Below are 26,867 nucleotides of genomic sequence, written 5' to 3'. Positions count from 1 at the left end.
GTTTAGAGTTAAAATAAACCAATGGTGTTGCTATAAATTTTGTGATTTCTATAAAAAAAACTTGTGCTTGGCTTGTCAAAAATACACTTTCTCATGATTTTCTTCAGGAAACATTCTGTACAGCAAACAGTCCCCCAAGCCATGTGATGGTACTCAGCACTTCCCAGGAGATTTATATTTTTCACACAGATCATCTTCAAATTCACATGATAGGGGGTGGCAGAAGATGAGAGAAGAGTGGCAATCAAATCATGCTTTATCTGTTTGTACTTATAATTGTACTTTTATCCAGTGATCTGAAATGATGTTTCATTACTAATTATTGTGAGGAAGAGCTTCTTTACTGTGAGGGTGACTGAGTAGTGACACAGGATGGCAGAGAGAGGCTGTGGAGTCTCCTTCCCTTGAGATATTCAAGGGCTGTCCTAGACACAGTCCTGTGCTCTGAGGATGCTGCTTGATCAGGGGGATGGACCAGACGACCTCCAGTGGTCCCTTCCAAACTTAACCATCCTGTGATTATTAAATCAGATCTGGATTTGTCAAAAGCAAGGCTTGAGACATAAATGAGATTCCTAGTGCCTGGTTCAGTCCAGATTCCCCAAGCAACATTTCAGAGAGAGCTCCTTTTATGCAAAAATGTCAATATTTAACCAGAACTCACTTAGAAAATATCTATGTTATGGAAAGATATAAATATTCTGTGATAGCACAGATGAATTCTTACACTGGAATTGAGTGCATAGTTGTAATCATTTTGTCAAGGTGTAAAGATACAGCCTCACTCCTTTCAGTTGCTGGGCAACACTGTTTACATCCATTCTGTGTTCTGGATTTAACCCCAGTTTTGGTCCCAAAACCGTTGTGGCTGACATGAAAGTCAGTACCTTAGAAACCAGTAGAACAGTGCGTGGATTCTGTGTGTTACATTCAGTGCAACCATTACTTTGTGTTTTTAATACTTGCTGTGATTGTTCTCTCTATTCCAGGAACTAAAACTAATCTAATTAATGAAAGGCAACAAGTTTCACATGTGCTTAAAAATCCTTGAAGAAATGTGTACATTCTTTTCCAGGTGTCACGTTCCAACTAGAGTTAGTCTTTCCCATGGAATTGTAGAATCATTAATGTTGGAAAAGACCTCAAAAGACCTCCAAAATCGAGTCCAAACTTTGCCCAAACACCACTATGTCAACTAAACCACAGCACTGAATGCCACATTGAGTCCTTTCTTGAACACCTCCAGGGATGGTGACTCCACCACCTCTCCGGGCAGCCCCTTCTGATGCTTGACAACCCTTTCCATGGAGAAGTTCTTCATGATGTCCAACCTGAACCTATCCTGGTTTAATCCTTTTATTTCTTGCAGCAACATTTAGATGTGAACCAGTACATAAAAAAAAAAAAAATAGTCTTCTCTCCATTCTGCTAAGTTTAAGAAACTTGGTTTCTGAGATAATTTTCCCCCATCAGAGTAATTAGACACACGCCAGCAGAGTTACTGATGGACAGACGGGCAGAGAAATGGATGGGTAGTTCAGCTGCATTAGCCTTGTTTTCCTTCAGGAGTCAGCCTAAGTGCACCCAAGAGAGCAAAAGTATTTGCAAAATTACAAAAGGGTAGAGTTACTGATATTTCCTGCTAGATGAGGTCTTTTAGCACATCTCTTGAATGGTAAGGCCAAGTGATCCCTTTGTTATCCATCATCTCTGAGCTACTTTGAACTCCCCAGATAACTTTTCTCTCCTGACTGTGTGCATGACATGGGAAAGTGATGGGCTGAGGTGAGTTAACATCACAGAATTTGCCCTGAGGTGTGATCCAAGGCCCACATCAGATGCTTACACCAGGACTTGCAAAAGAATGTGGAGGGGAAATTAGAGTGTGCACAGGGAATTAGCAGGAAAGGAGACATGAGACAATTGAAAGCTTTTTAACCAAGGACAGAGTCATCCAACAGAGTGAGGAGCTGTGCATTTGGTACAGACCCCCAAACAAGAAGCAAAGCTGGATGAACTCTTCCTTTGACGACTGGAAGAAGTCTTCCAGTTGCAGGTTAGCTTATTTCTGGAGTACTCTTAAGGACAACTTTGGTGTACAGGTGTTGGATGGTTTGATTTGGTATGTGCTGTGTGGGATCTGCTCCTTGAACAAATGATCCAGCTGCAGGGTTTGAAGTTTGGTGTCAGCCTTGGCTGCAGTTGTCCTGAGATCATGGAGCTCAATATTCTGAGGGAAGTGAGGAGAGTAAGTGGGAGAATAATGACTCTGGACTTCAGCAGGGGAGACTTTGGGGACGTGGAAGGCAGGATTGGAGAGGATGCTGGCCCAGTGGAGTTGCTGGGCCTCCAGGAGCAGCCTTCTCAAAGCCTGAGAGTTACAGCAGTCAGCAAAGTTCATCTGACAGCAAGGTGTGTCATGAGGGGACTGTTAAATTCCAGTTAGATACTAGGAAAATTCCTTTTCACAATGAGGGTGCTCAGGTACTGGAACAGGTTGTCCAAAAGTGCTGTAAAATTGGTATCTTTGAAGATGTTAAAAAATTCTGGGCAATGCCTTGAACAACCTGGTGCAATTTCAGTATTTTCTGTGCTTTGAGCACAGGGCTGGACAGTGACTCTGGAATTGCCTTTCAATATAAGTTATTCTGTGATTTGTGCAGTTGGGCAGAGGGCTGGGTCAGAGAATGACTTTTGAAAAGTAAACTCCTTTTCCTTCCCTATCTTCTCCTATCTCCAGGTTTGATTGCAGCCAGAGAAATTTTCTAATGTACTGTGAAGGAATTGCTATTTCAGTGAAATGAGACTGTAACATTTTGGGGTCATTTTCTTGAAAATATTCTAAACCTGGCCTAAACAACCTTTAAAAAAGTGAGACAGACTTCCAGTGCCACCTTAAATATCATGTTCCTTTTTTAACTTTTCTAATAATTGGACTTTTTTTCTTACTTCAGCCTTAATATCTGTGATGTATAGAAGTCTGTCCTATTTGCAATGTTTCCTTACATTTTTTTAATTGTATTTTCTGCCCCTTCCTCATTTTTTTTGTTTTCCATATTTAAACCTAATTGCCAAAATTTCTTTCAAAGCACATTTTCTTTCAGTCATATTGCTGATGTTGTTCTGCAGTACAGCTCTATTTTTCCCAGTATGTGGGATCCAAGGCTGGAGGCAATACTGCAGGTCAGGTTTCTCACAGAAGAAAATGGTACCTTCCGGGTTTCAGAGATGATGTTTTCTCTGAGAACTATTGTCTGATTGATTTTTTTTTTTTTTTGCATGTGGTCCAGCATAACTGACTGAATTATTATTCCCAACTTTCATTTATAGATTTGTTGATTCCTTCTAGGGTGGTACTCGGAGCTTTTCTTCATTTCATCCCAGTGATCTTCGTAAGTTCCACTCATTTATTAGGTTTGTGAACACTGACATCTTTTCCAAATACATAAAAATTATGAATGTTTTTGTATTTCATCATCAAAGCAGCCAATCAGGATTTTGAAATTATTATCGATCAGACAGAAGCTTGAGTCATCTCAAGTGATTGCTTGACAGCAAATCACTGATAACTCTTATTGAAAATCATTTTTCTGTGTCTATTCAGCTTTTGATGACTTTATCTTGATCATAATTATGAATCTTCAGTTATGACAATATTACATCTTGTGGAACTTCTGTACATCAGTAAAGGTTTCTTTACATTTCTATGCTGCTTCTTATTGTTTACAAAAATAACTATTATTTAAGACCCTAAATAACTGTATATAATTAGTTTTAATAATAAAGTACCAGAATAATAATCAAGCAGAAAGCTTAAAGTATGAATATGGCAACTGCTGTAAGTAAAATGTGCAAATAATGCAAATTTATTTTTAATTAGTATAAGTCTTACTTAGGAACATTTGCTGTTTTTTATGATTATGTGCCTTCTTCCACCTGCATTTATTTGCAAAGGACATATGTATTGAAAATAATTTTTTTTAGGATGCAAAATGTGGGATGCTGTGGGGAGAAAAAACATAAGTAACTTCCAGATAGAAGCCATTTTTAAAAACCTATTGTTTTTTTAAGCAGTAGATTTTAGATAACAGACTGTGTTCTAATTGTGAGTACCCAGCTACACATGAGGCAATCAGAGAGTGTAAAAGACCAAAGTTTTCCCTGGGGAAATAACTAGTTCATTTGACTGTCATTTAGGTTTTTGGTATGAAACAGTTTATATCATATTCAATCTGTTGCTACAGAAATGTGAAATGAGGGTGTCAACTGTGAAAAATTAGGTTTTTAGGTTGTTTTTTATTTTTTTTAAAACAGCATCTGGTGATTGTGTGTTTGTTGGCTCTGAGGCCCCCACTGAGGCTTATTTGATTGTGCAGATGAAAATATCTTGAACTGTTAAATATGAACTATTGTGCTGGAAGCTGGAAGTCTACTGTTTGAGTCCTGGCTGATGCCTGTGTTGTTAATAACAAAGATTTGACTGTAGGAAATGAGGCCTGGGTCAGCAATCTGGCTCCTACAGAAGAGCAGGTTTGTGATGGCAGCAAGACCTCAGCAAAACATGTGGAGATTTGGTTAAGCAGATAGATTCTGCAAGGTCAAACTTCACCTTGGCAGTCTGTACTCGTGTTTATCTGGGCAGTCTGTTTCAATGAATTTTAAATCCTCGTTCTTACACTTGCGTCTTTTGTCAGCTTTGACTTTGAGCTAAGAATAAAAGGGTATCTTGGCAACCCCTGTTCAACTCCTTTGCTTTCATTGACTTTTAAAGGCTTTGTCTTAGGCAAACTCTGGAGTTAAGCTTTTCTCTCTCGTTCCTTTGATATTTTCTTACCACGTATTTTGGTTGCTTTTCATCTCCAAGATAATGAGTTTGTAGCAATTTTCAGTTTCATATTTTTCCTATAATGAACAATTTTATGTAATTGTCTGATAATACGGTCAGGAGACAAAGATCAGTGATATGGAATTCCATGATCCAGATCCCTCTGTAGGTCCATGTGAACACATAATTCCTTTATGTGTTTGTTGCTTTATGTTCCAACAAGTCCACTTCTGTGGTTGCATCTCAACCTTGCCTTTCCCTCCTTTACCACCAGACTCCCTTCTGCTGCTTCATTCAATGATCTCATTGGACAAATGCAATTTCATTTCCTGAATACGAGTCAAATAATCTGTGCATGGCTAAACCATTTAAATGTTACATTTTGCTTTCACACAGAATGAACAATTGTGAAAATTGAAATTTCTCATCAGTTCTACAATCCATGGCCATGTATCTAAGATAAACTAATATCATCAATTTGTTTGGCAAATAAACAAATAAGACCCTGAACCTCCAGCTTAACATACAATAACATTCACTGAGCTATTTCCTGTCAATAGAATTTATTGTGCCACGAGATGACAATAAGCTGTGTGCTAAAAATAAGCTTGGTGCTTGTGATGGAATAAAGAAATTTATTTATCAAAAAATTTTGGCTGTAAAAGCTTAAAGCCCTTTTGGGATATTACGTAATTTTCTCTGTTAATCAATTCGGGTGTTTTCCTTGTGCGTTTCGTTTTTTGTTGTTTGTTTGTTTGTTTGTTGTTTTTTTTTTTAAACATTTTTTAGCTTTTGCAAAGAGCCATTCAGTTTGATTGTTTTTTTCTTTAATGTGTAACCAAAAAACCACCAATAGTGTCACAGAATGGGTCAGGCTGGAAGGGACCACAGTGGATCATCTGGTCCAACCTCCCTGTTCAGGGCAGGGCCATCCCAGACCACATGGCACAGGATTGTGTCCAGATGGTTCTGGAATATCTCCAGGGAGGGAGACTCCACACCCTCTCTGGGCAACCTGTTCAGTGCTTGGTCACTGCACAGTAAAGAAATGATTCCTCATGTCCAGGTGGAACTTCTGTGCATCAGTTCCTGCCCGTTCCTCTTTCCCATTGCTGGACACCAGGAGCAGAGCCTGGTCCATGTTCTGAACCCTCCCTGCCGACACTGACAGGCAGGGATGAGGTCCCTCTCAGTTGTCTCTTCTTGAAGCTGAATAGGCCCAGCTCCCTCAGACTTCCCCTGCAAGAGAAATGCTCCAGGCCTTTAGTCATATTTTCTTGTCCTCTGCTGGCCCTGCTCCAGGAGCTCCATGTCTCTCCTGTCCTGAGGAGCCCTAAATGGACACAGCACCCAAGATGTGCCTCACTGCCTCCCGTGGTTTTATGTTCTGGGGGGAATGTTCTACATCTGAATACGTGGATCTGCTTTGGTAGCATTTACCAACAATAAAGAATGGAGAAACACCTGTTTTATAGTAATTTTATAGCGTTATTTGAGACATTAAGCTTTCCACAAAGCTTTAAACAGTGAAAATTTGTAATATTCCAGGCACCCCTGTGAGTCTGTTGTAAGTAAATTACAGTAAAGTTAGTTTAATGTTACAGTTAATGGCAGCCACTCTGTTTTAAAGCATCTTTTAAATACTGCCTTTTTATTAGTGTTTTCTCTCACTTATAGTCCTTAGATTAAAGATGTGATAACAGAATTATTTATCTGCTGTTTCTGTGAAGTAATTCAAATTATTCTCTACCCTCTAGTGTGTTTTATGGAAAATACTGAGTTGTGCTGGTGTTCTGAGTCTTATTTTTCAGCAGCAGCACTCTTCTAAGGTGATACTCTGCTGTCTTCTGTTTTCCAAATAGATGCTTTTCTTTAATGGTGTTTACAGCTTTCAGACTCTTTGGGGTTTGTGAATTCTTTATTTGTGGTCTCTTTAGGAGAAAAAAAAAGTGCTACTTATGACATTTTTCAGGGCATAATGAGAATATTTTAAAAAATAATGGCAAGAATCCTGTACTCAGTATTGATTTTCCTCTTCTATCATCTTTGAGCTCTTGAGTCTCAATCACTTCAGATCTGCTTTTGTTCTGAGCTTTCAAGACTTTTCTTTAAATCTCCTGGCGTCCCTGCAAGATTATGTCCTGTCGTAGAAATTAGTTATCTGCAATGCTTGTTAATTTTCTTTCAACTGACACAAGTGAATATATATTCAGCAGTCCAATGATGTTTGTCTCTTTCCAGAGTTTACAGAAAAGGGACTGATCACATTTAGAAGCTGTTTATAAAAGCTCAGATATTCTTTTATTTTTTCATGTATTTTTGAGGACCATGGTTCCAGTACTTTTGGAGTAGTTGGTTGAAATCTTGATGAATCTGACTAGGAGCTTATTCCTTAATTATGGTGGGACACATGGCTGATACAAGATGGTGCTGACATGTGCTTCCAAACCCTGTGAATTCAGTGCCTTTCTGCAGTCAGGGAATTAGAAAAAAGAAATCCAGTCCTCTTCCTGTTACAAATAAATCTAAATTATTTGTATAAAATAAAATAAATCTTGATTGACTCATCACATGAAATTATTATTAATTTGTTTAAATGGGTAATACTGTCTTTGCATGACATTGGATATTGCCTATGCTTTTATTTTAGCACTTGTGTACCCTATTTTGAAACCCTTTTAAAAGAGATTGTTCTGTTCACAACAGTTTATTTCAGTGCTTCACTGTCCTTAGAGTAAAAACAATTTTCTCATTTTTTCTCTTTTCAGTCTGGGCCTGTTTCTGAGCTCATACAGTGCAGAAAGGGAAGCTTGCAGGTTCTGTGCCTGTGGTTCTGGTCTGATGTCTGCCCTCAGTAATGACACTGTCACTGTCCAACATCTGGTACCTCCATGGAACTGGCGCTAAGTCAGCAGTCAGGGCTATCCTACCACATATTTGTTCTGTTTTCTATTGCCCTATCAAGTTTTAACCTTTTTGCTTTCAGATTGTTCCTAATTTATCATTCTGAATTCTCATCCATACTTAAAGGTTTTGCATTTTTGCGGCTCCCAGACTTTTTTACCCTCGTGTTTTATTATGGTTCAAGTATATTTTACCTTTACTTTAACGCTCCTCAGTGGAATTAAATTTTTATATTCTTAAGATAACAACTGGTGTAACTTTTACTGTTTGTCAATTTAAGGGTTAATAAACCATTTGTAACATTAACCTTTAATGAATCACTAGGTTGCAGTTTTGATTTGCAATAATAAAAGTTGTGCATATCACATGCCCTTTTCCTCTCTGAAACAAAATTTTCCTTAATTCCAATTTACCCTTCCTTGAAGCGTGAAGGGGAAGCAAGTGTGGAAGGGGTTCTTAATCAGCTGGTCCTGGAGCATCTACAGTTGGCTCCTCTCCAGTGGGGTGAGTGGTATCAAAATCGATGGATGATCTTTTTTAGAGAATGTACTGGCTTGTAATTTTCCACAGCATGAGAATGATAATGTTTTCATTTACCAACAATCTGTGATACTGGAGAATTTGATAGGAATTTTATTTTCCTTTAGCTGTTTTATTTAGCTGAAGATAAATGTAGAATTGATATCTGTTTTATTTTAAGTACCACTGTTCGGTGATAGTAAATATGAAACCTGACCGTGCACTTTTTCCTGTAGTTTTCAGTCCTATCTGTCTTGTATGAGAGGTGGTTGCTACTTAAATTTTCACTTTTTCTTACAGTGTGGGCTTTTAAAGTAATTTCTCTAAATTTTTTCTTTTGCAATCATAATGTATTTGTGATATACTTCTTATTATGGTCTAGAAAATTGCATTACTAACTTTTGAGGTGCAGAAAATATTTTTACTCTGGGTAGCAGGGACGAATTACTTGTCTTAACTTTGCATTTAGAATGATGTTCCCACAATGAAAAATGGAATTAATTTAATTTCGAAGAGTCATAATAATGGGACTTCTGTCTGAGGTTCTCAACAAGGCTTGTTCAGAGGCTTTGAAACATGGGATATTGGGATATTTTATCCCCAACACTTCTATGTGAGTTGCAAGTTTCAGATAAAGTCCCCAAGTCATCAGTAAATTGTTTCCAAGCTTTTGCTTTTAAAACAAATTTATGCTCCATATTTTAATACTGTGATGACCTAAAGAGGACCAATTTTAAGGAACAATGATCCATCACTATTGCCTGTGTTAATTATTAAAATTAAAATGACCCCAAAGTCCATTATTGGTGTACTCTTTTAAGTGCTTGGGTTTTTTCAAGCATGTTGACCATGCTCAACACATAGGTGAAAACCTGTGAGCACTTTGTTCATAGATGAGAAGATTAAAAATTGTTTAAAGTAGTTTGTTGTAAGTATGTCTAACTTTAGCCATAATCAGCTGTCTCTGAAATCATGCTTACCTGGCCTCAGTTCTTCAGGGGATTCAAGGATTTGGCAGCATTTTTTTGTATGATTGACAGGATTTGGCCATGATTGCCCTGGGCCTCACCAGTAGAACAAGTGGTTTGTGCCAGGTGTGTGTTGTGAGATCAGACTGGTCACTTTTTAGCTCTGCAGAGTGGCTTTGACCATCAGCAGCTTTGGAACCTGGGCTCTGTGGTGGAAAATTGTCCTTTGGCACTTCTGCATAGGACCTTGCCTTAAGGTTGAAAAACTTAAACTCAGTCTTAAATGAGTAATGAGTATTATCTGTTTTGTATAACACACAAAGTGTATCCATGTGGAAGCTGTAGCTTACTGCAGAGATTACTGAAAAGGACATTTTGATTAAATGCCTGATTTTACTTGAAAACAAAAGCAAAAATTGAAAATTAAAGACAATGGAGACATTTTCTCTTCTTTAAGTTAACTGTAATTTTGAATATTCAGCAGCTAAATCTTTGCCAGTGATGTAGCCTGGTAACTCTACCTGCAGCTTCTGCAGTCCCTCCAGATGCTGTACCGTGGCAATACAGGATGATTTTTTCTTTACTAATGTGTGGGATGGAGGAGGAAGTAAGAGATTGTTATTATTGTTTGGGAGGTGGGAGTACTAAGGGGCTGTTGAAGTGTCTGGACAGCCGGGGGGGGTGTGCCTTGTACATGCATTTAGACAATGTGACACACTGTCTGTTGGACTAGAATTCTCTTTCAGTGCTAGAATATATTTCTTATTCAACTCTTACAGGCATGGAAATATGTTAAGATTTTAAAATACTGTCATATTGTAGTATCAGCCGGATTTTTTATTTCTCTTAATCATTACACTGTATTTACAACCTGGCTTTGCTTTGAGTTTTGTTTTTCTGTTTGTTAACAATAACTTGTGTTTTAATATGAACTCTTTACTACTGGCCATCATTGTGACATAGCCTTTGCATAAATTGGCTAAAAATTTGGCTTAGTTTTAGGTAATATAACTGATTCTATGATTATTCAAGGATTTTGCTATACTGATGGTCACATTGAAGGGTTTACTTTATTATAAGTACTCACAGTGAAACATGAATGAATATTTAACAGGGTTTTGATTAAAAAAATGACTGGCTCTTATTCAAATTTGTAGAAGCTGTACTCCAACATTCCTTTTAAAATGGGCATATTTAATTCATATAAGAGTTAATATTACATCTCTAAAATTATGAAAGCCTATTGAAATAATTTTTCATGTAAATTTGACAATCCTGTCCTTTTTTCATTAAATGCAAGGCAAAGAGTAGAACTAAAAGTTGGTAATATTGAAATTTTGGTCTGAGGGTAAGAAGTTACCTTTAAAGTTGTCAGATAGAGGGGGAAAAAGTGGTTTGTAGTGAACAGTTTATTTTGATTTCATGTAATTAAAAGACTGGGGAAGGGAAAAGTATTTAAGACATGAAGAATCATAAAAAGGAAAATATTTCAAAGGCTAGACTGAGAGTTCTTAATGTGTTGTTAAAATTGATTTTAAGATTTAGGACATCTCTGTAAAATGAAGTTGTCTGTTGGGCAGGTTAGTAAATCACACGTAATTGAAAAGCATCATCTTGCTCAACACCACCAAGTTCAATGGTCTCTAAAATTTATGATGTATTTTCTTTTTACGGCTGGGCAACAAACCAAATGTAGGCATAGATGTGGTTTTAAGGTGAATACATTAATATCATCAAATCAAGGAAACAGAGCCTGCAAAGTTTAAGGAGGAGAATCAAGTCTCCTCCAAGGTGTGTGTCATGCAAGCTCCGTGGCTGGGGTTGGAAACGATCCGATGGCATCATCTGTAGCTGCTGTCTGTGCAGGGTTTTTTCAATCTTCATTTGATTTATGTCACTGAATTTGCAAGCAAGCAAAATCCCGGGACTGAACACTTACCAGTTTTGATGGTGCTCTTCTGCTTTCCATAGCAAAATTATCTTAGGTACAAATGCATGCACAATATTTTATTGAACTTGAAGTAGACTGAGGTTGTAATAGGCTCCTGATTGAACCTGGAACAGGCTGGGCTTGGGATATTCCTGCATTCAAATGAGAAATGCCTCTGAAATGAGAGTCTCCTGACACTTTCAATGCTGTAAACAATTTTCACAACAGAAACTTATTTTGAATTCTCCTACATAAAGCAAAATAAACATAATTTCCTTTACTGCCTGTGAGAAACAGGTATAGAAATCTTTTCCTGATGACCCTCATGTGTATAAGAGGGAAGATTTATTGGAGAAAATTGGTTTAGGAATTTAGAACTGTAGACACTGAAAAGTGCTAGAGGTTTTAATATATCAAGCAAATACTTTTCTTTCTCTATAGCAACTAACTGAATAACTGAAAAATCAATTATTATACATGAATTCTAATATTATTAACAGTAGTGTTCTAAGAAACATGCATTTGTCAAGCTTCACCATGGAAAAAAGTCCAGAAATAGCTTTTTGCTTTCATTCACTCTTTTATTTCATTCACTCATTTCATTAATTCTTCCCTTCTTCATAAAAAAATGTGAATTTCAATACAGTTTTAATGTTTAAATGTACTTGGATGCCTTTTCACAACGCAGTGCATTTTATTTCCTAGTATGTGATTACAGGGAGAACAAAAATCACTGCCACTGAATGCTGCTCACATCATAAATAAGAAAAGCGATGGTCAGCAGACAAAAGTCTTGATTATCTACTTATTGGTAGAGAATGCTACAAAGCTTGTTGTGGGCCCACTGCAAATTCTGTGCCTACCAGCAGCATGCAGGAGTATTGTACTTTGAGGAGACTAAAACACTCAAAAGTGGAGGTGGTTTTAAATTGTCCCTCAGAGGTAGCTGGAATCAATAGAAGATGTTGATTTAAAAGCCTTTTGAAGTGTTTTATGAACATATGGTTCATGACAGCTTGTTTGGAAGTTCTGTCTGGTTGAGTTTCAAAAAGCATCTTATGGAAGCATTACTTAAAAATAAATTATCTTAATAATTAATTGTATGTTTTAGAGAGCACCAAGTCATAATCAGTTTTCACAGCTCTGTGTTTCACGAATATGAACATTAATTACTGAAGCTACACACCCATTTTATTTTGCATTTTCCAGCCTGAACTTAGACAATAATTAAATCTTTCTTTCCGTAATTCAGATCTCTGCGCACATGACCACTGTTCACAGTTTGGCTTCAGTCAGGGCCATCCTATAATGTTGCTGCTCCCCCATATTTGAAATTCTAAGGCTGTCTTGGATGTGTTTTCAAAGACTGGACTTAATGGGGGACTGTAAGGAACTAGTTTAACTTTCTCTTTTAATAAATGCACCCCTCCTAGGCTCTAGACAGGATCATTTATATTATATAGATACAAGCTTAGAGATATGAAGAGATCAGCAGGGTATATGAGGGCCTTGAGAGAAATGGTGAATGTTACTGTGTTCATTTGCCAAACTAAAATATTCTGCAATTATTTCTATTTTAGAATTACAGTAGTCTGGCCATTGTCATCATTGGAAAGGTGAAACTAAGACCATTAGCCAGGAAATCTCGAGAGTAAGCTGTCTGTAAGGTAGAAAATCACAGTCTGATTCACAGGACGACCAAAACTGATAAACAATCTGGTGGTAAATGGATTTTGCAAGGTAACCGACCTTTCTCATCCATTTGGAAAAATGTTCAGGTTTTTGATTTTTATTTTTAAGATCCAAGAGAGGTGGGAAGACTTTCATATCTTAACAGCTTGTGTGAAGGCTGTTTTGGAGGATATTTTGGCAATGTCAAGCAAGCAACATGCTTTAGTTCCTGGGAAGTGTTGAGGGACTGGGGTAGTACACAGAAAAAATGGACTAACTTGATGGAACTGGGGCATCTGGCACAGGAATAATGGTCTTTCATGTCACTATTGTGTGGTGTGTTTTGAAGCAGCTGTTGTTTCTAATTCCTACCCAAGCCTTGGTTACTCAAAACTGAAAAGTAAAACTTGTGCAGAAAAGGTTTCAGACACAACAGATCAGTAGTGATTTCAAAGGAAAGATGCTAAGAATAAAGAGAGTACCCAAAAGTGAAAATAAATTAACAAAACCTCTTATGGAATGGCATGAGAGAGGTTGTGTGGAGTGCCAGTGGTCACTTCATATCAGATTTCTGAAGTAACTGGCAGCTGGAGCTTCAGGTCCAGCACTTCTAACAAAGCAATGAGAAGAGTGGGACAAAAAATGGGGTAATAAATCCTAATGGGGAAGTCTGAGTACTGGTCTAGGATCATCCACAGATTTTCTGGGCAACATGTTCCACCCTCATTGTAAAGAATTGTTTCCTTAAGTCCAATCTAAGCCTGCCATCTTCAGTTTAAAACCTTTGCTCCTCGTCCTGTCACTGCAGGTTTTGGTAAAAAGTCTCCCTCTGTATTTCTTAAAATTTTTCAATAATCTCAAAACCCAAGTACCATAAATGAAATGGATGAAATGTAGTCCAAAAAAGGTGCTTATCTCTTCTGAGACAAGTAACGCAGAAATCTGCTACAAGTTCAGCTGTCTGAAGTGATTGGAAATTATTTAATTAGGTGTTACTCAGAGCTAGCAGAGTAATTCAGCTGTGAGGAAAGGTGTATGTGACATTTGTCCAAACCTCTAATGAAACTTCTCACAGAAGAGCGCAAATCAAACCAGAACAGGAAAATGTAAAGTTTCAGAGGTGTTCTAGGAATGAAGACTATTAGCAGGTTTATACTATAAAGATACTACACTGAATAAAATTTGATCAATTCTCAAAAGTCGACTAAATCTGGCGAGTGCTATGTTGAATATTTAGAACATCTACAGTCTGCTTGATTTGAGCTGCAGTATCTCTGAGATGCATTTTTTTAATTAGCAAAATCAAAAGTTGACTGATCTCCAGGAATCCATCAGAGGACCAGGGTCTCAAGGAGGGCAGAAAAATTGCTGAAGTAGGGCAACTTTTTGCATGAGAGCATACATGGTTTTCAGCACAATGTTAAGGGTTTTAGAACAACATTACAGTAGAAATACTGGTGGAGAGACATGTACCAAAAAATGGTGTTTAATCAGATACAAAAAAGAGAAAAAGAAACAGGACATTGTGGTAGAAGGACAATTAACTCATTCAAGCTTGATCAGGCACATGTGCCTAATACATTTTGTTGTGTTGAGTGACTATTTTCAATATTTCATTTGCAAAACCATTCTATTTTTAAAGGAAAAAAAAAGCAGCCATGTCTTGTTTACTTCTTTATAGGAGTATTGCTTACGACATTTCAGTTAAGCCGTAACAGGTGATTGAGAGACACCATAATGATGATAAATTGTCGTGCAGTTATGCAAGGTACTTAATTTTCTAGGTATTGTTAGGAGTAAATTGAATAATAGATTAAATGAACATCCAAATTAAAAAATGAAATGCTACTGTAATAATTATGACAATGGGTTACATGTTCAAAAAGAACTGTGTGAAGATAATTGTAAGGAAGACGATTGAAAAGACAGAAAAACTGTCTTGTAAAGTAGTTGGTGAAAAACTATCAGTGAATCTGCTGGGAAATAGATTTCTCTTACTTTGATGAACGTAGAAGATACTATTTGAATAAAAATTCAGAAAAAATATGCTTCAGCTTGTGGACAATTTAAAAAAAAATGGAAATGAGATCAGAAGATGTATGTATTAACAAGAGAAGCAAGAAAAATGCTTTGATCAGGCAAGATTTTAATTGCCCAACAATTAAATGAATTGTACAGTAAAGTGTGCAGAGAATGAGAAATGGAAAATATGCTAATTGTAGTGGAGCACTACTCTGAACAGCCTGTGTAGGACAGGTTTTACATGAGATTGCTTTGGGGCAATTAACAGGAGAGGAGACCTCAGTCCACAGGCCTACTCTGAGCTTTCCTTCTCTGGCTGCTGACACTTCTCAGCTTTCGTTTTATTTCACTTGAAAAAAAAAAAATGCACCTGCTTGGAACTGAAAACCAAGAATGCTGTAAATGAAAGCAGTCGCCTCACTGGCCATATTGTACTTGGGATCAGACTCTTTTTCACTAAGAAAATTTGTCATTTGACTGGACCATGATGTCTGCTCGGTAGAAGTGCTCATGTACTCTTCTGTAGTTTGAAGTTTGTACTTAAGATAAATTGAACATTTCCTGTTTATTTTATTATACTAAAAGCAAATTTTCCTAGGTATTTGCATGAGTTCTTCCCCCACCTCATGTATTTTGACTCACTGGTTAAGGCCAGTGTGACCTTCCATCAGCAGAGGTTCTCCAGCAAAGAGATGTTTTGAGGGGACGGAAGTCGGCTTCATTTTCATTGCTCATTCTGAAGTAGTCCTTTACTTCATCAAGGAAGCAGAAGTGAATTAACGACTGCAAAGACCATAAACCCAGCTCAATAAGCCATGTAATTCTGAAATTAATAGCTTCCAACTGTCAAAACCTCAGCAGTACAAACAGAGACCAGAGCAGACAGATTTGTATGAAGAAACATACGCTTTGACTGAAGTGCTCTCTTTCATGTTCTCTCATTTTCTCCTTTTTATTCTCTCTCAAAATTGACATCCAACTGTCTATTTTTTAGCATAGGAGATTTTTTTCCCTCCATTTTGTGATTTTTTCTTAGCCTATCACACCTCCCCATTGTCCCTTCAGTAAAACAGTATCAGAACTTGGTATTACTTTTGTTTTATTTTCTATCCCAGACCTTTGGATTAAGAAACCATAAAAATTTAATTAAAATAATAAAATTTAATTTCATTTGGCTGATTTGAATCATTAATTGATTTGATTTTACAAAAGAAGCCAGTCAAACAGAAAATCTTTCCTGAGCTGGAATTCTGTGTATTTATTCATAATGTATACTCAGTAGGGAACTTAGACTTTTTATTTAATGCCTGTTTCCTTACTAAGCAGAAATCTAAGGTCACTTTAGTAACGTTTCTCCTTACCTGTGGATACACGAGAAAAAGTTACAGAAGGAGAAGAGACATTTTTTCCATCTCAGGATATAAAAGAGGAGCTGAGCAAATGTGTTCTGTAGGATGGCATTGTACAAAAGGGCTTTCATTAAATGATACTCAAGTTGGTTTTTATTACTCATTACATTTTGTATAGTATCATATGAAGTTGTGGCTCAGTAATGTCAGACATGTACAGAGGTATTACAGAACTTCTATATCAAGGCCAGACACATGAGATGGAATAAGAAAGAGTCAATTAAAAATGTTAGTAGGATATAGAAACGGTAAAGTGTCTCGGCAGTATCTGGAATTATGCAGAGAAGTAATTGGTTGCCTCGTGAAAACTTCAGGAAAGAAAAAAAGGCAGCAGGAGCAATCCTCAATAATTAAAAGAAGTGTTAAAGGATAATTACATTTGTGTGCTTTGATAGAGTCAACTGTCAGTTTTCTGAGTGAAAGATGGGGTTGAGTTGTTCAAGTCAAGGGAAAAAGCCAGGTATTAAAAGCATTGGAGACCATAAATCAGAAACCTCAGAGCAGAAGCAGGTGCCACGAGCCTCGAATGGTTCTGGTGGGAAGCCTTCCATCAGTGCTCCCAGCTGTGGGAGCATTTAGTAAATTTGTTTTAGCAGGACATGAGAGCCTCTGAGCTGGTTTGATGCTGCACACAAGCTGCAGACTCCAGCTGGAGGCCTGCTGGGGTGTCATCAGCAGCTCAGACCTGGCAGGGCTTATTGGCTGGGGCTTGGCCTTACTCAGAGCTCTGGCTGAGTAAAACATGACTTTGCACCTCTGCACTGGGCCACTTGGAAGCTGTTGCTCTTTCATTGTGCCCAGAAATTGAGGCCCATGTCTAAACCCCCCAAAACAGGAGCTGACCCCACAGGGATGGGTGGCCACACTGTCCTGCCCACTTCATGGTGCTTAACTCCCAACAACTGCATCACCTCTCTTTTTGCATACATGCTTCACTTCCAGAAAGAAAACATCCAGGTTTATCTCACTAATCAAATAGCCAAAAAGTGGTTGTGAAGCACAGAAAATAAAAATGAGTGGTAAATGTAATCTAAGGTCTGAGACTGGGATGGAAATAAGATCAGTGAGCAGCTGTCAGTTGGAGTGAACAACCTGAACTTTGCCTGTTAAAGAGTCAAAATGACCTCTTCTGTTTTCCTAGCAGATATATTTTTGTATGTTTTTTTGCTAGATCAACCAGTAAGTTTCTGAACATCTGTTCTTAATGAAGGTATTAATCAGCAATGCGTTCACCATTCACTAATTATGAACTGTTTTTGTTAAACATTTCAGCTGTGTTTGAAGGAGATGATTTCTGTTCATGGGTACTTAGTAGATTGTGCTTTGTCTGCATATTGCTTTAAATTAATCTCATAACATGAAATATACATCTTCATGTTATTTAATTCAGTAGACTGCAGAAGGTGTCTCAATGTAATTTTGTTTGGAGAGCCTTTTGTAAACTTACTGAGCTCGTCTGAGATCCTTGCTGCGAATAGGAATTTCAAGATTAAATTTATTTGTGACTCATTTCCAGCTCTTTTGTTCTCATGTCAATATTGTTCTTTAGTTTAAATAGCTTTTCTCAGTCTCAGATGTTTGCCTTTTATCGCTCTTGCTCTTTCTTTTGTGCGTCTTGAGACAGCAGTCAGGACTAACTCTCCCAGTCTCTTTGATAGCAGAGGGGTTTTTTTATTTCTCACCCCACAATTATCTCAGTAGCCTTTGTCTGTGTCTGTGTCTGTAAAGTGTGTTTTTTGTTTTCTTAGATCTCCTTGACAAGCTTAGATCTTCAGTAGAATTATTCCTGACATGGATCCTTAATGATCTTAACCTTAAAGTGAATCTGTGCTTTTATTTCCAAGGCTCTCTGTTGTCCTTCATTAACCACCAAAGTTACAGTGAATATTTAGTATTTCATAGAACATGATGTAAGCTGTTGAAACCAGCATTGCCTGTTTCACAAACAGGAGTTTGAAACAGGCAATTATGGAGTAAATCCAGCTTATTAAACCTTGTGGCTCATATCGAAGTTTATGAATTAAGACCAATGTGAGTGTTGTTGGTGCCTGGATACAACACAACATTTAGCAAGTTGCTGCTGTGTCTCTCTAGTGTATCTCTGGTAGGATCTAGAATGTTTAAGATGGGTAATAATGTAGTCACTTTGATTAAATACAGAATTATGAAACCACCAAAATCTTTAGAAGTCAATTTTGATTAAATTTCAAGTTTCAGGTACTCAGCACCATGACCAATAGTGTAATAGAGCAGTATCAGCCTTACCGGCTGGAAATTTAACAGTTGTTAGCAGCTCCAGATATGCAAGTGAATTTCAAGTTTATGTTAGTTTTCATTACACAATAATTCCACTTTTGGGAAGGTTGTAGTGCAGTTGTTTGGAGTCGGTAATACTCAGAAATCCCTGAAGAACAAATAGATGCTACACAAAGGTAAAAAAAAAACCATGCTGGAATGAGACAAGGCAAAGAATGACAATGAGGCAATACAAGATGGTTTGCTTCTGAGGAATTGTTTTGGCTTTGTGGCTGTCACAGTCCATGGTTTTGTACCTCTGAGAATGTTGTGCATGAATCAGACAAGTAAAAATGATCAGAGGGGAGCAGGACTGTGACATGAAGTGATACGTGTCTGATAGGGGAGGCATAATAGAGGCTGGCGATGATAATCTGGAAGCTGTTCTTCAAAAGGCACGGTGGCAGACAGTGAAACTCTTCTGTTACTTTGAGAGAGTGAAAAAAATCCAGCTACTTGTTCATCATGCAGAATTAACCTTCACAAACCCTTCTGTTAGTGTAATAAATCATTTCTTAGGCAATGTATTGAGTGAAATTACCAACAACTCTGACATACTGCAGCCTTAATCCTTCCTGTTCTCCTTTAAAAGTGTCTTTTGTATTCCACTGGTGCTGGCAACTTGGTAATAATCCAGTCACTTTACCTAATTTATGTAAAATACCACAGATGGCATTTACCTCTGTCATTCATCTGGAGTTTCAGACTGTGGAACTGTTTGTTTGCCAAAGTGCCACAATAATCAGCAAACCTTAAGTTGGATATTTTGATGGTATGAACTCAGCAGAAAATTGTTACATGCCTAAATTTAAAAGTGAAAGGACCAAAAAGTTACAGAAAACCAGAGATTACATTTAGCCCAGGAACAACATTTTATTCAGACTTAGTGGCCTGTAGGTACTAAAACATTGTTCCTTTGGACTTTTGAAGCAGGTTGGCTGTGACATCAGTTACCTCACATTCTAGTTTATTCCTCTGATTAGAACCTCACTGTATGCTGTGTGGATTGTGGACATTTCTCAGTTGCACAGATTCCAAATGTGACCCTTGACTGGTCAGTTATTGTCTTTATGCCCAGAAATTCATGCTAAGAGCATTCATATTTACTGCCAGTATACCATTAGATAATACTGTTGGATAGTACTATTTATACACAAACTTGCAGTAATTAAGTTTTTGATCTACCTTTGAGAAGACGCTTTAAACTGAAATAATGTCATGATGACTCCTGTGCCTTTCCAGACATGCAAAAATCTAGAGAGAAGGCTGTGTGAAGGAGTTTTCTGAGATAACACTGATAAAACAGGAGATACTTGTACAGCCTCAAATATTTCCAGTGCTAAAGTTTCTACTTGCCCTGAGCATTTCACTAGAAATTAAATTTGAGTACATGGTATGTGGCAATTAATAGCACATTAAAACTACCTTTATAAGCAGTGATTATCCAGTCTTTAATTTCATTACTTCATATTCTGATGGCAAACTGAATTTATTAAAGTCTGCACACACTGGAATAAAAACAAGTAAATATTTTACTTAGTACAGTAAAATTGTACTTGTATGTAATAATGTCTAGGAGAGAAGTCATTGGGGATTCTTTCTGTTTTGAAACAGGGATTAAAATGAATCCAAGTAATCTTTCTGTTCATTAAGTAGCTCACTCATGCTCCACTATAAATAATAAACGATGTGATGGGGAGACTCATCACTGTTAGTGAAATTTGAATATCAGAAAGCAAGTTAATATATACAAATAAAAAATGAGCTTTAATCAGCATAAAATGCCTTTGAAACTTTTGAAAATTGTATGGTGAAAATCAGGATTGGATACCTTCTGCTGCCTAAAAATGAAAGTTACCAAGATCTACCTGGAGAGCTGTTTCCTGATTTTCCATTCCCATACTCCACTCAATCTAGGTGTAATTGCCAAGACTAGAGAATATTTATTTTCTTCACCCCTGAAAGTGGGTGATTTTTGAATGTACAGATAAACTCATTCTGTAAGATCCTTTAGATGTCAGATACAGCTTCAGGCTTCTTCCTTTTAGCTCCTGTTAACAGAGAAACCTCATTATGTTATTTATATATTTATATGTATGTATATAAATTTTTTCATATATATATAAATATTAAAAAAAAAGGTAATTCAGTCAAGACAGTATAAATAGGTTTACAAAAAACCCCAGCTAAGATCCCCTCCCCATTTTTGGGGTTGAATATCTTAGACTTTAGTGGGAAATCCTGGGAGGTCAGAAGGATGGTGCTGTCAGTAGAAATACACTGTTCTTTCTCCTCGGCCCCCATCCTCTCGATTTCAGTCTCCTGTATCTGGAGGTCTCTTACTGAAGAGAAACCATGTTTGTGATTTGGAAGATGTGTGGATTAAAATATTGTAGGAGCTGTTGGATGCCTGAAAGCACTGACGACATGAGGAAATTTATACTTTACCCTCCTAATTGTTGGAAAATATGAGCCCTTGATTGGTATGCAATTAGAAGTGTAACATTCTGTTAAACATATCACACAGCATATGGCATGTTAGTAGCAAATCCTCTAACTTAAAACGAAAAAAAATATGCAGTTCTGCATATTAGCAATTTTTGCAGGCAATCAAAATTTGCCATTTGTCCAAATGTCAGAGGGGGAAAAGCCATACTTAGTTATTTTGGTAATCTAAATTTGGTTTATGTTTGATGAAATTTCTGTTCTCTAGCAGTAAACAAATATAAAAGAGGAAAACTCAGAATATAGTTAAATGTGCCATTGGTTCCAACTACTCAGAACCATGGCTTTTATTTAAAAAAAAAAAAAAAAAAAAAAAAAAAGAATAACAGTACCACATCTGCTTTAATTCAAACAAATTAAATGTGCTGAAGCAAAATCAAATTTGCAGAACCTCAGGAAAAAAGACAAAGATCAATGAGTGAAATTCACTGATGGGCAATCAGATGGTGCACTGGTTTGTCCATTAAACATACAGAATGGCTCCCTAGACAGATGTTCCTTTCTTTAAGAACCTCATAGGGCTGAAGACCTGACTCACCCTTTCAGTACCTATCTTCTGACCACCTTCTGTTTGGTTTTGGGATAAGACGTTCACATACATATGGAGGTGCTACAAGAAACAGCCTTTGATTTGAGGCCCAAATCCTGCTTGTGTGGGCCCAGGACTGACCAGTACTTAGAACATGCAGTAGCCCATTTGTGAGATTAATTGTAAGCACTGCTAATTGTTGGCTAATGTGGCTCATGGAGAGATGGCTCTGTTGGCCAGGCTAAGATGGGAGCAAGTAAACTGCACCTGGGAATTGAATAGTTTCCTTTTTCCAGTGATGTGCAGGGTTGCTGCATATCTTCAAACGCCATCAGTCTCAGAGGAGTTGAATTGCCTTGATTGACTGCACATACACCACCATTTGTACCACTGAAGTTTAAAAATCTCTGAACGCTTTGGACACGTTTTTGTTAACAGGGTATTTGACAAGCTTGTCTTTTTCTGGTATTTGTAGATGGTCAATTCATCTCACATTTGGCAAGTAATGTTTATCTTTTTCCTCAAAGTTTCTGACTTCCTGGTCAGTTTTTCACTGTTGCCATGTTAGGATAACTCATCGCTTAAAACATGTGCTTTATTTCTGCTTTAATTGCGTCTTGTCTCCAGTCTTCCTCCCGTGGCTGGGTATTTGTGAGGCATCACTCTAATGGTGTATTTGCCAGTGTATCTCAAAGTAATCCCCTAAGGCTGGCTTTATTAAGTGTTGACCCTGAAACAGGATGTGGGATTCCCATTGTGCTGCTCACCTTCTCTGGCTGTATCACCCTCCTACTTCGATCTCCAAATGTGACCCCTGCTGCAGCACGGCTGAGCTGCAGCCCAGCCCTGGGGGAATTTGTGTCCCTGTCTGAAGCTGGGCAGGAAAGGGAATTTTTCTGCTCTAGCAGAGAACTGATCATTTGTTATGCTCAAGCACTGATATCGGTTTTGTTGTGACTTTGTGCTCCATTTTGACGTTGACATTATACAGTCAATTTGGCATTGAACTGGAGAAAATGAGAATACTAGGAAGCTGATTCCTCAAGCTATTAATTTTATATCAAAATCAGCCCTCCAAAATGGAAGGGGGGAGAGGGTTCTTTTTCATTCTGCTTTACTCACCAAATTATACAGTTACTTCATAAACCTTAAAATCGAGTAAATTTACAATCAGCTTGTGCTACAAAGCCTGAGGTTTGGTATCGGCTGTTCCTGTTGTGTGTTGTAGTCACTAATCCTTTTAATGAAGAGCTTTTAGCAGTGAAGAGATTCTATTTATAGTAAAGCCATTAGAGCATAGAGCTCCTCATTGCTATTCTGCAGCATGGAGCTGTAATGTTTGTCAGTGGAGAAAAGCTATTTTTAGCTGCAGCATTGAAAACCAAGGCTGAAAGGTCAAGAATGCTCAGGGGGATATGTTCTGCTACATCAGTGCTATCACACAGCTGCTGTTTACTCTCTTATCGTGCCTCAGTAATAAGAAGACATTTTTATTGTGACACTGAAGGTATAAAGCATCAAAAGGATTTTGCGCATGAAATGAATACTCGGGAAGTGATGTATCCAATCACATTAAATGTTCTTCTTAGGAGGATGATTTTATTTTCCCAAAGACTGTCTCAATACCCATTCTTCAAAAGATTCATTCTAGGAAAGTATTTTTTTAAATATATATATATATATTTTTTTTTTCTTTTAAAAAATAAAGGGGCTAAGACCCAATGTGAGCAAAAGACAATCTGCTGAAATAGTGAAGGGTTTCAGGCACACACATTTCTGCCTGACATCTACACCATTCATTTTTTTAGCAGTGTAGTGCATGGACGGTAGACATAAAATCAGCGTGGAGTTTGTCAAAGGAAAAAACCTGGACATTTCTGTTGGTAATTTGAGAAACAGAATTGTGGATGGTGGGTGATTATATCTGGCACAGGACACTGGGTAGGTACTCAGTGAGCACAAAAAGATCATGTGGTCCTATTGAAACAAGATATGATAGATGATATGTGAAAGGGAGAAGGGAGAAAGGAGGGGGAAAAAGAAAGAATAATTATAGGAATACAAGTCTGCATATATTAGTTGAGCCTACAATGTGGAGGCTTCAGAGAGTTTTCTAATATCTTTATATAAAAATCAGGGGGAAAAGAGATTAATTGCCACATTGAGAAAATTAGGGTTGTATGATCAAAGGGAAGGCAGAGAGGAAATAGCCTGTTGACAGATGGCTTATAAAAATTAAAAGATTTTTCGGAGGATATGAGTTTGGAGTTTTGTGCTGCTTGGGGAGACGCAGGCACTGTCATCATATTTTAATAATAATAAGCTGCTATGTAACCCTTTTTATTCACCAAACATGTAGCATAGGAAAAGTATGAGTACAATAAAACACTGATAGGTACACTTTCTTCTCAGGGTGTAATGAAATTAATTGTATTTCTCTAAGAATTTATTTGAAATCTTGCTGCTGAAGGTTCTTGTCTTCTGACACATGGATTCCATTATCCCATACCTTTTAAAACGGTTACTTTCATATCAGGATATTATTTTGATTCTACTCTTTCTGCGTACCCAAGCCAGTTTTTAACACCATCTTCCTCTAGCTTTCTGTATATGCAGCATTTGGCTAAATCCATGTGGTTATAACTGATAAATTGTTCCCTCTGCCAGGCAGCAGCACAGAGTGAGCACACGTTAACAGGCAGCTCCTGTCCTCAGTACATAAATAAACCAAAAATTGAAGGATTGTCAAAAAAGAATTGGGGAAACTGAAGGGATCTCAATTCTACAATTATTTTCTTTTACAACTGAATGAGATTTAGGTAAATGGGCATTGGCTGAATGGAAAGACAGAGAAAGGGAGGGGATGGCTTTGTGAAAAGACAAGGCAGTAATGGCTTGTCCCTATCAAACCTGCCAGATGTTGCTTAGTCCCATTATCTCTCATCTCTCACTCTTATGTGAAAGAAAACTCAGGTGTTTCTGGCTGTGTCACTTCATGGCACAGTGACTCAATTCAACTCACTAAAACAGCAGAAGAAAAACAAACCAAAACCAAACCAGAAAAAAATAGCAGCTTCTGGTTTTGGGTGGGATCAGGCTGCGAGGTTGAGTCAGTGTGTCCTTCACCCCCCGGGGTGGGAAAAGAGGAAGGCAGGAGGCAGCTCTTAATTCAGCTTTACCATCATGTGAAACAGGAGCCAGTCAGAGGAACAGGGACAATGGGTGGAGAGAGGCTCATCTGGACTACAAAAAGAATCAGCAGAGAACATGATAAAAAATTACGTAAGCTCATAACCCATGATCTTAACTGCAGATTAATAAGTTATTTGTTTATAGCTTTCACATTTATTACAGATTCATGTGTTTGTAGCTTTCACTACAGGTGTTTGTGGGGAAAAAAAGGTAAGTACTGGGTCACAGACTGATTAGATAATGTTTATTTTCTGTGAAAATGCATATGATTTTGCTGTTCCAGCTGCTAGAGTATTGCTGTATGTGAGTTTTCCTCCACCTCCCTACTTAATCTTGATGATTTTTGTACTCATTAGTGTCACGATCCGCTAATGCAAGCGGGGGTCGTGATGGTTCATTTATCGATCTCAGAGTGTAAAAGGACACAAGAGATTTCAGTTTTAATCAAAAACAATGCACCTTTATTAAGTGCCCACAACACAGTAATGCAATAGAAGAGGGTAAGAGAGAGAGAGAGAGAGAAAAACAAAGTAGAGAGGAAGAAAAAGAGGGGCAATAGCTACCAACGGATGAGACGAAGTCCTCGTGGTCTTCCGCCAATAGATTCGTCTTCTTTCCGTGGGGAGATCTCAGACTCGGTTATTTCAGAAAGTCCCTTTATAGTCCTTTTCAGAAGCGAGGGGCAACTGGCCAAGAGGTTGGCAACTGGCCAACAGCCGTTGTTATGGGGTCCGTTGCTTTGGGAAGCAGGTACAGGACAGACGTACAAGACAGGTGCACAGGAGAGATGTACAGGACAGGTCATTCCTTTCCGCTTCAGCGCAGTCCTTCCCGCCTGGGCAGCAAGAACGGCGCAGTCCATTGCGACCTGCACTAATTTTCCTCAGGAATGTGTACCAGTTCCCAGTGGGCACACCCGTAGGCAACACTTGGCAGACATCCCACCTCAGCCAGGCCAGGACTGCTGTGTTCAGTCTCTATCCTTGGTGATGATCGTGAGGCAGATGAGGGATCTTCGGACCATCTCTTACAATTAGTCCTGTGCAATCCCATGTAGGTTTGCATTCTCTTTTGTTTTCTTAGACTATTTCACACTATTTCTTAGACTATTTCACTTAGGGCTTAGACCAGCTGCAATTACTTCAGTGGTTGTGTCTTGGTTGAAATTTTACAATCACTATGACAGCCTTTTCTTCCCCCCATAGTTGCTGTTCTCACAGTTATCTGTTCACATACCACCCAATTTGCTTTATTAGACAAACATTTCTGTGACAAAGGGATTTTTTAAATTGTTTTTTTTTACCATTGTTGGTTTTGATTAGTTAAAACAAAGGCAGGTCTTTTGGAGTCCAATGGGTGAATGCTCCTGCTTGGTGGTGCCTTGGCCTGAAACTGAAGACTGGTAAATTTGGTATCTATTGACATTCAACTTCGCTGTAAATTTGTAAAATTCAATGGAAGTCAGTTGCTAAAACACTTTGTTATCAATAAATTCTACCCTGAATTTCTTCCTTGTGCAGAGATAGGTTAAAAATAATCACAGAGCAAGGACTTTCCAGCCTGTATTGACATCGAGTCAATGAACATACAGCAATTGTCAGTTGTCTTTTACTGGTTTCATACTTTAAAGACACAGTTTCTGTGAGAGAGTGGAAATGTCAAAGCTGTGTCTGTAGTGAAGACAAGAATACTTGCCTATAATTACTGTTCTCTGAATGATTTCCTTTTTCTGAGGGAGGTTTTATCTGTTCTCCTTTCTGCTTTATCTGAGACTTGTATACTCTTGTCTTCATTTGTTTGTTAACCAAGGGGAATTTTTATCTTCTTACTGTCATGTTTTGAGATTTATGTGATTGCCTCTAATTTGGAACTTGGCAAACCTTATGAAATACGGAAATGTGACCTAGTTCTGACCTCATATACCTACGTTGCATCTTGCAGAGATGCTCTTGGCATGTTTGATGGCCCTCCAAGTCCCTTTATTTGTTGTCTGTCATCACAAAATGGATGCTTCTGGTTACTCTATAAAAGGATTAACGATTAATGACACAGCTGAAGTTCCAGTTTAGGAATCTCAGTTTAAATCTCATCGCAACAT

General features: G+C 37.8%; 1 protein-coding gene across 10 annotated transcripts in view; it reads left to right on the top strand.

The window, feature by feature from the left end:
- The window catches only part of TRAPPC9 (trafficking protein particle complex 9), a 480,517-nt gene that overhangs the window by 212,054 nt on the left and 241,596 nt on the right, over nucleotides 1-26,867 (top strand). For all 10 annotated transcript variants that reach the window (XR_004244481.1, XM_032134195.1, XM_032134121.1 and 7 more), the window contains one exon: nucleotides 8,143-8,233. Coding sequence is in view for 9 of the 10 variants with exons in the window: in XM_032134195.1 (XP_031990086.1) it covers nucleotides 8,143-8,233 (91 nt within the window). In the remaining variant the exon portion in view is untranslated. The remainder of the gene's footprint in view (nucleotides 1-8,142; nucleotides 8,234-26,867) is intronic.

The sequence above is a fragment of the Corvus moneduloides genome, chromosome 1 (genome assembly GCF_009650955.1).
Source record: "Corvus moneduloides isolate bCorMon1 chromosome 1, bCorMon1.pri, whole genome shotgun sequence".
Classification (NCBI taxonomy): Eukaryota; Metazoa; Chordata; class Aves; order Passeriformes; family Corvidae; genus Corvus; species Corvus moneduloides.
The sequence above is the reverse complement of the archived record's forward strand: the minus strand, read 5'-3'. Positions and strand labels throughout refer to the sequence as shown.